General features: G+C 38.5%; 1 protein-coding gene across 1 annotated transcript in view; it reads left to right on the forward strand.

Moving 5' to 3' along the window:
• Positions 1–7,321, forward strand: part of LOC101847282 (UDP-N-acetylglucosamine/UDP-glucose/GDP-mannose transporter) — a gene marked incomplete at its 5' end in the record, with an annotated part of 18,710 nt that extends 11,389 nt beyond the window's left edge. Inside the window, 3 exon segments of the mRNA XM_005105923.3 lie at positions 594–676; positions 1,280–1,411; positions 5,830–7,321. Of these exon segments, the coding sequence (XP_005105980.1) occupies positions 594–676; positions 1,280–1,411; positions 5,830–5,848 (234 nt within the window). The 3' untranslated portion in view covers positions 5,849–7,321.
• Between the last annotated feature and the right edge of the window lie 3,960 nt (positions 7,322–11,281).

Consider the following 11,281-nt stretch of genomic DNA (forward strand, 5'->3'; position numbering starts at 1 on the left):
GTTATAACATACGCCCTCAACCCGCCCCCCCGCCACCACTGTTTTTGGGCTCTTCAAACACATTTTTGGGCTCATCAAACACTGTTTTTTGGGCTCATCAAACACTGGTTTTGGGGTCATCAAACACTGTTTTTGGGCTCATCAAACACTGGTTTTGGGCTCCTCAAACACTGGTTTTGGGCTCCTCAAACACTGGTTTTTGGCTCATCAAACACTGGTTTATGGCTCATCAAACAGTTTTTTGGGTCATCAAACACTGATTTTAGATCGTCAAAGTGTCGTGGTGATGTTGATGTGAGTTGTTCTTTTTGCTTTGTTAAGGACCTAATCTGTCCCCGTAGTTTTTTTGCAAGAAAAATTCTGAAATTATGCAAACTGAGTCCAAAAACGAGAAATTATGCGATTCTGTTAATTTTAACAAAGAATGATAAAGAAAAATGATCAGAAATTATGCCAAAAATGGTCAAATTTTACTAAATTATGCAGGGTGCATAAAACCACGGGGATGGCCTAATTTAGTGAATTCATGGTTGGAGTTGGATGTGGGTGATATGTATGTAGCACCTTTTGTAACAGAAATGTTTGTGTTGCAGAATTTGGCCGTGACTTACGGGGGAATGATGATAGGCGGCGATTACATCTTCTCTCTGACCAACTTCACCGGAATCAACATCAGGTCAGTGTTGAGAGATTATGAGATAAGTGTTGGTGACGTGTCGGGTAATGTGACATACCAGCAGTTATTTTTTGTAAACTTGTCGAGTCACTGTAGGATCTCTATTCATGAGTTGTGACAGTGGAGATTTCTGCTCTCATTCATAAAGTTTGATTGACACCCCCCCTCCAGGCAGTGCTACTGACTGAAGTGTCTATGAGCCATTCGTAAAGGGGGGACATTAACCATGTTCTAATGCACAGTAGAATTGTAAATGGGCTGATTCATCAATGTCATACTCATAACTGTGCCTGAACTGCAACAGGGAACTGCTGATTTTTCTTTCCTAATCCTTACTATCATCATTTTTTCCTCTACTTCTTTTATATGTTTGTCACACTCTTGTGACCCGCTATTTCCGGGGTGCCTTGATAGTCGAAGCAGACTTTGTGCTGTTGAAGCCAGAGAGGTGAGCAGAGTAAGTCTGATTCCCTGTAAAGACTTTCCTGTTGACACCCACCCCTTCGCGCTTATATGACCTTATGCATATGCGAGCACCGTAAAAGCTCTTCTAAAACAAAACTAAAAGTTTGATAGACCGTGAAATTTTCTGATTCCTTTCAGCGTTGCTGGCAGCGTCATATACTCCTACATAACGTTCAAACAACGACCGACATCCCCGGCACAGACTATAGACGTTCCGTCCCCAAATGTCGGCGACGAAGAAAATAAACCCAGCAGCGCTGTCTCAAACGTGTAGGTGTAGAGATTCTTTGTTGTATTTTTTTGCAATATCTTTGTCAAAGTGAACACTACGCCAATCCTGCCTCTGAATGCTTTTGTTCAGGGCTGCGGGGTTTTTTGTACTAATGTCTATTTACCACTACTCTGCTGTAAGCTGACAAAACGCCTCGTTTCATTTTGGCACCAACTTTTTTATCTGCTAAATCGAAAGCCTTTTGAATAAATTAGAATTCAAATTTCAGAATCGCTCTATTTGTAAATGGTTACACTGACAAACTCTTTTTCTCAAAACTGCTGTGTAGAAAAAAAGGTGTTTTGTCAGGTTATGGCAATACTGAGCTTTCTTCCAGCTGTTATTAGGAGGAAAAACATACACGCAATTGAAGCTGGCTTTAAGGACAAAGATTAAGCTGAAGCTGGTTTTTGGAGAAAAAAATGGAGCTGAAACTGTTTTTGTGGAAAAAATGGAGCTGAAACTGTTTTTTGTGGAAGAAGAAGCTAGCATCCACATTGTACGGTGTAAAGCTCAAGGTTTACTCACGCTGCGACTCCTGAATCTATCGCTGTTGTTGATGTTGTTTAGGGGCCGAGAGCGGTGACTTTGCTCATGGTGAATCTGATGTAATGAATTTGTTGTCTCTTCTACTCTGTCTCAGTCATTGGAACAATCAATAAGTTTTCCCATTCTGCTACAGACTGGTCAGATTCTGTTGGAGCTCTAATGAAACTCTTGTTTTTATCAAAAGGAGAGCTTTGATGTTAGTAAGTTCGATTTGCAAGTATCTGTACATAGGGGAAATCAAATATGTTTTGTAAAAGATGAGGTGTATAGGGCTTACCTATTTTCTGATTTTCCACACTGTAAACTTACATGGACAAGAAGTTTACCTTGATCTGTCGATTTGTTCAGATCTGGGCAGAGAGGTGTCTGTAGACAGGTGTTTATGTTAGTAAATTACTTCCCCTGGTAAAGAAGACATAACTCCTATAGAAAGTCAGCAGGGTGGGGTGGGGAGGGGACAAGTTGATATGTTTTGCAACTTTCTGCGTTGATAGCCAGTTTTCTGTAAATTGTTAATGCATTCTCAGTGTAGTGTGGCTGGGTGTATCTTTACAGCAGACACTCTGATGAAGGTCTGCGGTCTGAACTGCCGTTTTTTGCTTACGATACTTTTGTGCCCGTTGATATTTGTTTACTTTTGGTCGTCACCTTCCCATTTCCTCTTTCAACAGAATTGAAACTTATAACTTTGAGTGGCCTCATGCGCAGGTTAAAAGAAAGCTTTGGTTTGTTTAGCTGAGCCTATGTTGTGTGCTGGACATGATGGTTCTCAGCCAGTTGTAAGTTCAGAAGTTGGCTATGAGCTGACACACTAACAAAAAATGTATTGTGAAAAGGTTGATGCCTGCCAGCTGTTTAGGTGTTCTAATCCCAAAGATTGGAAACAGTTTTTGATTGTAGTTTCTTTGTCATTGCTTGTGCTGGAGAAATAGTTTGTTGAAATTCAAAAATCTTAATGTTGATAAAAAAAAAAAAAGGTTCACAATCACAATGTATACATTTTGTATTAAAGAATTAAAGTTTTTTTTTCTTTCCCCTGAAAAATGTTGTTTCTTTCGGGGCTTAGAACAATGGAAGAGTTTGTGGGTGATGAGGTGTATGTTACATGCTTTGGGCTTCCGTGTACAGCTAACTTTTTCTACTGTATTATATTTTGATACTGTGTGATGGTTGTACTGCTGGGATTTTATGCTGCTTATGGATGGTACAAAGTGCCACAAAGGACTGCACACCTGTTATAATAACCAATAGATCTGTGGATGTTTTGTCCCTTTGTTTATAGGTACTAAAATATTTTTTTCAAAACCACTGACACTGTTTGAGCACAACATCACAGATATACTACTTTACTGATTGTAATAACAACTCGGATATAATACTATATTGTACTGATGACATGTTATTGTAATTATTGTAATAAATAATAATTCTAGTATTTGTCAGAAATGTGTAGAGAGCAATATACGAGGGGCATATATAAAGTTTTTGACCTGACCATGAAGGAATAAAGGTAGAAAGCTGAAATTTGGTACTTAGCTTTGTCTTTCTCTATGTAGTTGCCTCCCAGAGTTATATGTGTTTGCCATCGGTGTATGACCTTGAAAAGACCTTGAGAATAGAGGACCCTCTCTGTGTCAGAAAACCAGCCCTCTACCACTTCTTTGACCTCATCATCACTTTTTTTACTCCAAAATTTCATCGCAGCATAGGATGGGCAATCAGTTCCATATACGGTATGCATCTCCGTAAAAATATCCTGTAGTTGCTTGCCTTGCAAGAACAAATACTTCATTACTGCACGGCGCTCTATTTTCTCCATTTTTATGTTGAAACTGGAAAACAACATACCCCCATTCACTTACAGTGCGCTGGTGGTAATACCAGTAATCCGAAATTCCCAAAAATTTACAAGCAATCTAGAAAGATGATTGTTGGCTTTCACCCCAAATTTTAGCTCTCTACCTTTATTCCTTCATGGTCAGGTAAAAAACTTTTGGTATGTCCCTCGTAAGGTTGAGAGCTCTTGCTTTACAGGGTACCATATGGCATAGGCTGGTGTTTTCTACTTAATCTTATTCAGGTGAACAATGGGCTTATACTATATATTATATCATGCTGTATTATAAGATTATATAGTATATTTACATACCTAGTTATCAAAATGTTTTATTGCTTATAATAGTTGAATGTCTCATATTAATTAATTTATATTTATGTGTATGTTTGTTTTCACGTTATATATTATGTATGTATGTATGTTTTTGAGTACATTTACCATCAACTGTCTTTCTTTCTCTCGCACTCTCTCTTTCTCGTATAAATATATATATATGTAAATAAATATATATTTATGTAAAACTCACTGTAAAAATATATAATATATATATGCAGCCAAACACTTTATCCAAAATGTGGCAAATGTAACTACGTGGGTGTCTCCAAGCTTGGTACAGAAGCTGTTAGTGGCAGAGTTGTAGCTGATAGACTGTACAAAAGCTGTTAGTGGCAGAGTTGTAGCTGATAGACTGTACAGTGTCAGAGGTGTAGCTGATAGACTCTACAGTGTCAGAGGTGTAGCTGATAGACTGTACAGTGTCAGAGGTGTAGCTGATAGACTGTACAGTGTCAGAGATGTAGCTGATAGACTGTATATACAGTGTCAGAGGTGTAGCTGATAGACTGTACAGTGTCAGAGATGTAGCTGACAGACTGTACAGTGTCAGAGGTGTAGCTGATAGACTGTATGTACAGTGTCAGAGGTGTAGCTGATAGATTGTACAGTGTCAGAGATGTAGCTGATAGACTGTATGTACAGTGTCAGAGTTGTAGCTGATAGACTGTACAGTGTCAGTGTCAGAGATGTAGCTGATAGACTGTACAGTGTCAGAGATGTAGCTGATAGACATTCGGCAATCAGAAATTTTAGTAGTAGTAGAGGGTATATATGTGTCGTGTGAGGCATTTGTGGTGAGATCAGGCGCTCGTCAAAATACTGAAATGGAAGAAACCTGTATTTTTCTGCCTGTTTGGCAATTTTACTCGAATTTTTGTTTTTTTGGCTCAGCACCTTTTATATCCATTAAAAAACACTTTTATGTATGGGATTTTACTGAAAAATGCCAATCCAAGGCACAGAAATTGCAGATTTTCGTTTCCATGGACTCTCAAGCTTTGGAAGTCACTAAACTTTGACGGCCATTTTTTTTTCACTAATTTTACCTCTGAAACCAGGCAACCCCCACTTCCTTCAATCGCAAATATCTTGACTTCACTTCAAGATAGATTTGTATTTGTTCCATCTAAAGCAAGACACATGAACAAACTTTAAGATGATACCAATAACTCCACATGCTCAACAATTATTGACAAACGCCTGATTCCACCGCGTCATGACACATAGAGACCATTAGCGTCTGATTCCACCGTGTCGTGACATGTATAGAGACCACTAGCGTCCGATTCCTCCGCATCGTGACACATCTATAAATAGAGACTACTACACCAAAACCTGTCCAACCCGATGTAACGTTGTTCATTGTTATGATTCATCTCATGTTCAAATACTGGGTATCCCTGATTGATAACACGCTGGCTCTAACAGATGTGATGTAGGGAATGAGACTGTGTGTTGCCATGTGTGTTAGGCGGATGCTCTGGTGTGGTTTGCTTCTTCTTTCCTATCAAACATCTACCATCCTATTTTTTGCTTCTTTTCTTTGTGTGTTACTCTCTTCTAAAAACCTCCAGTCTTTGGGTCTTAATAAATGACCTAATTGTGTTGCTAGTGCTGTAAATCTCTTACCAAGGCTCAAACTAACTCAAGTCCCTCCCACCCCTTTCCTTTTTTCCCCTCTCTTCTCTCATAAAGAGTGCGCTTAGTACGTTAGTACCGGTAGTCACATAGTACTGTGAGTGAGCGGGCACGGTTCTCCGCCTGACGGAGGGGAGGGAGCAGACGACAAGCTTCGGGCTAACCTTCACCTTCGTTCACCTTCACCTTCAACTTCGCTTTCTCCCAGACAGGTATTTCTCGGCAGTGTACCGGTACATCATCATACAGTTTTGTGTTTTCTTGTGAGAGAGAGAGAGAGAGAGAGAGAGAGACTATGAAGGAATTGGGAGGAGAGTAAGAGGGGGAAAAAAAGAGACAAGGAGAGCTAGTGCTAGTTGGTGGGACTTTCTTGGGTCTTGCCTCCTGAGGTAATTTGTGGTTTGTAACTTGTAGAGACTGCTTTGTTGGAATGTAGTTGTAGTTGATGTGAGTGGAGTAATTTGTCCAATTGTAAAGACTTGAGTTTGACTATTCTGTCGTTTGAAGGGAAGTCCGTGGTGGTTGAGTCTTGTCATGTATGATGGGAGAGAAGGAGAGGGAGAGAGAGATGGAGAGGAAAAGAGAATGAAACTATGAAGGAATTGGAAGAGAGTGAGAGGGGAAAAAAGAGACAGGGAGAGCTAGTGCTAGTTGGTGGGACTTTCTCTGTACAAATCAAGGCTTTTTTTTCTGCTTTCTCAGGTGATACCAATTTCTGGTAGAACTCAACATATAAAGTATTATTTTTTATTTTTTTTCTTCTAACTTTCTATTTTTATTTTATTTATTATATTGCTTCAGTAGATTGTGGTAATACTTTTCATTTCATAATTTTAAAAAGTGAACATTTTTCTCAGTGATCTCAGTTTGCATATATATGTGTGAGTGGTTGATGGGTGATCTGGTGTGGTTTGCTCCTTCTTTCCTCTCAAACATCTATCAACCTTATCCTCCTTTTCTTGGTGAGTGATTTGCGGGTGCTCTGGTGTGGTTTGCTCCTTCTTTCCTATCAAACATCCATCGTCCTGATCCCCCCTCCTTCTTTTTCGTGTGTGTTACTCTCTTGTAACACCTCTTATCTTCGGCACTTATATGACCTTATTGTGTTGCAAGTGCCATAAAGCTCTTACTAAAACTAATGGAACAACACACAACAGCCTTCCCTACGTCTGCAAGAGCCGGCACGCAGTCGACAACCAATAATGTGCGTGCCTGAGGAAAGGGTCCACATGTGCGACTTTTTACTTTTTTCAATTTATTGCATTTCTGTATAAAATAGCCTTTCCTGGTGCCTCTGTCTTTAAATTTTTCCGATACCTCAAACACGTTTGTGAGTGAGGGGTGTGCACCAACTACTTTTGAGGAAATTGTAAAAAATCAACGCCATTTTGTAATACTACGTAGTGGTATGGCTTTTAAAAACACACTTAGAAGAAGAATATATCATAATATATCATCATATGCGGGAAATATTTTGTGAGGATGGAGAACAATGGTTGATGAGTTGATATATACGGGTCTCAAATTTTCCACAAAAAAAAAATAAAAATTTTACCTCCGGGCGGGGTATTTCCGGAAGTTCCTCTAAATCAGCCGGTGCGACATGTGGCCCCTTTTCCCAGTCACACACACACAATTCTGTACCTCCACAGTTTCGCCACAAGTTTCCTACAAGATTTATTTTGTTGTGGTTGGTTGGCGGGCGTTCTGGTGTGGTTTGCTCCTTCTTTCCTGTCAGACATCTATCAGCCTTTTCCCTCCTCCTTCTTTTCTAAGTTGAATATTACTCTTTAGTAACAGTAGTAACACCTGTTAGTGTTAGCTTCGGCACTTGTGAGACATTATATTTGCGTCGCAAATGCCGTAAAACTCGTATCAAAACTAAAACTATTCATGTGTTGAAAGTATTCTATTGCTCACTCAATGAAAGTATTATATATATATATATATATATATAAGGAGAGGTTGAACTGATTCATGTTTTTTCCATGTCCCTTTAACTCTAATCTGTTCAATGATTTTCACCTATTTACAGTTAGCTATTATTTGCACTTTTTTAGAATCAGCCTTTCAGAAATTTTCATCTATGTATGGAAATCAGCCTTCAGGAAGTGTCTCCGTTTTAGAATTAGCATTGTAGGAAATTTCTATTTGTTAAAATCAGCCAGAGAACATTCTATGCAGAATCAGTTGAACAAAATGGTTTTTATTTTTATCTTTTTAGAATCATGTACAACAAGCATCATCAGTTTATTTTCTTTGCTTATCTCAAAATCAGATGTGATCTTTGAAGTTGTGTACAATAGAGCTATAGCAGTATAGGCCTATTTTGACAATACACGTGTATATATATATATATATTATGTTATGTGTACACATTTACACACAAATGTCCTCTAGGGTTGCATTATATACTCTGACTCTGCAAGCAGTTTGTACAATAACTTACTATTATTTTGACTTTACCCATGTTGTTACAAGTTGTGCCTTTTTTTATCCTGTGGGATTGCTCTTTTGTACGGTATTTAATTCTACATTATTATTTCATTGATATAGATCTATGATGCCGAATGGGTCCACAATGAGGTGTTCAAATTGATTATACTTTGTTGTACTTTTATTGTTAATGCCTTTCACTTTGGTAAAACCATGAGAATGTTACCGCTTTGTAATTACCTGATGCTTGCATGGACGAAGACAATCGGTGTGGTGGCTAGCACCTATATTATATTATGTTATAGTTATTATATGACTATTTAGTGCTTGTGTGCGCTCTCTTGGGCTTGACAGATTGAGTGGACTGAATGAGATGTATTTTTAGTTGAGTAAATTGAATGAGATGTATTTTTAGTTGAATAGACATGACCCTTACTGTAGCATATATTATGTTATATTTAAGAGGATATATTATGATACCATAATTCAATTCTGAAGTGGGAGTAAAGTACGGGGCCCAGCATTCCCAAGTTTGTACTGTCACCGCTTTCATGACAGTTCTAGCTCTCAGATTCTGCCAGTTCTTACGTGGATGCTCATCTTTTCAATAGGGAAAAAAAAGGTTGCATCGTTTCAATTTGCGAGTTTAACGCCTTCTCTTTTTGAATTGAAAGATTTGATTAATTTGTACATTTTCTTCACATCTAGTTCTAGGCCACAGAATGTTGACTATCGTTGGTCGAAAAGTCTTTTCTCAGCTGTCATTTTCTGACTTGGTTTTCTCCTTGGTTAGTTACCAGTCTGAATAGATCTAGAGATTATCACTGTTCTTACTCGGGACACTTTGACTATATTCTGACTGTTAGTAAAGGTACCATCTTTGAATACAAATGTACAGTTTGGCACAGATAACACAAACGTGGAAGACTTGAAATCACAGATAGCGTGTACAATTTGCCATTCCCTGACACTGATATAGAGCTCTCTTAAAATTTATGTTGTTGGTCAATCCGAATTATGTACACATTTGTCCATCTTCGACATGTTTGAAAGAGTTATCCATGTCGACTGTAGGCCTATAGATTACAAATCAGTCTCGGGTAGAGCGAGAATCTAGATCTACATCTGATCTATCTAATTTAGAATTTCTAACTTTTTAAAAAGACAATTGTCTTCTTTTGTCTATTCAGAAGCCGGCTTTTTCACTACTGTTTGTTGAAGATTGTCGCTGCTCAGTTCTTTTCATCAGTCAGTTTTGTTTGTATCTGTGCTGAAGCTACAGCCGGTGCCTGCTTCAAATTCAAAAGTCATAAAAACTTGCATGAAGTACAATTTCTCTCTTTTCCGAGAACAGATGGTGTAGATTTTTTAAGTACAGTCAGAATTGTCCGAGATGGGACACGTACAGTCTATGAGAAAAGTGGTTGTCTTAGACTGCCGAATGTCTTGGACTGTATATTAAAAATGTCTTAAAATTCTAGGGGTATGGGGTGGAGGGGGGGGGGGGGGGGTAGCAGGTTCGAAAGCAGTCATTAATATAAATAACAACTGTAGATCTTTTGAATACATTAATGACATGTTATAATTTATGAAAATGAAACATGGATATATGGAATGCCAGATGAGTCTGCTAAATGTACACCGGTATTGCCCATAAATATACACGTCATTGTTTATACAATGTACATCATTTTATTGTGTCTCACGCCGCGGTGGAATCAGGCGCTCGTCAATTTTTGGGCGTACAGAGTTATTGGTGTCTTCCTAAAGCCTGTTAATTTGCCTCGCTTTTAGTGAAAAAAAAATCCATCTTGAATAGAAGTCGAAATATTTGTGATTGAAGGAGGTGGGTGTCGCCTGAATTCAGAGGTAAAATCAGTGAGAAAATGGCCACCAAAGTTATATGACTTCCATAGTAGTTTGAGAGTCGGAGTCCATGCAAACTGAGAATTTACATTTTTTGTGCCTTTAATCACAGTTTTTCTGTAACATCCTCACAGAAATGTGTTTTTAAATTACATAAGTGTTGAGACAAAAAAAGAAAAAAATTTTTACATTCCCAAACTGGCCAAAAAATGCGGATTTCACAGATTTCATTATTTTGACGAGTGCCTGATTTCATGGTGCATCATAGATAGATTTAATAGGCCTATTGTACTTCCAGCTTTTGTGAACATTCTCTTTGAATTTTGCGTGAACTTCATAGAGAAGTTCCTTAGTGCTGCAACCAGAGTGTTCTTTGTTGTGATTTCTCCAGTGACTGATCTCAATGACAAACTGGACTAAGGACCTGATGAACCATGCCTGGGTGTAGCTACCTTGGTTTTTATACGCGATGGATCTGTGGTGATTTTTAAATTTTTAGTCCAAACACAATGTACTTCGTAATGTCTATTATGTTTTACTACCTGTGTTTGTAAAGTGCTCCGAGTCTGTGTTCTTTATTCAAGGTATAGCACTACATACGCCTAACGGTATATACAGATATCACCTTTAATTATATGACAATGTACTAATACATACTATAATCTTTCCATGCTACGAATGCACACTTGAGTGTACAGTTGATTCTATGCTAGGACTGCACCCTTGTGCATACAGTTGGTCATATCTAGCAGCCTACCTAGTATAGAATAGATGTGCATGAGGCAAGCTTCTTAATATTATCAAAGGCTTGCTCCTTGATATTGTAGTTGTAGATAAAGCAACAGCACAGGAGATGATGGCTGGAAGGGAAATAATACCATGGCACTGGTGCAACATGTAGATGCGAGTGAAGACATCGGACATAATGCACATAGATCTGTATGTGAGTCACAACATGGTGGAATCAGGCGATTGTCAATTTTTGGGCAGATGGAGTCATTGGTATCCTCAGCCTGTCCATCTGCCTTGCTTTCAATTTTTAAAATATCCATTTGTCTTGGATGCACGTCAAGCTATGGGCGATTGAAGGAGGTTAGGGGTCGCCTGGTTTCTTCAGAGGTAAATTTAGCGAGAAAATGGCCGTCAACGTTTAGTTATTTCCTAAGCTTAAGGGGAGGAGCGACCCTTGATTTTGCAGATTTTGGGT

The sequence above is a fragment of the Aplysia californica genome, unplaced genomic scaffold, assembly GCF_000002075.1.
Source record: "Aplysia californica isolate F4 #8 unplaced genomic scaffold, AplCal3.0 scaffold00501, whole genome shotgun sequence".
Taxonomy (NCBI): Eukaryota; Metazoa; Mollusca; class Gastropoda; order Aplysiida; family Aplysiidae; genus Aplysia; species Aplysia californica.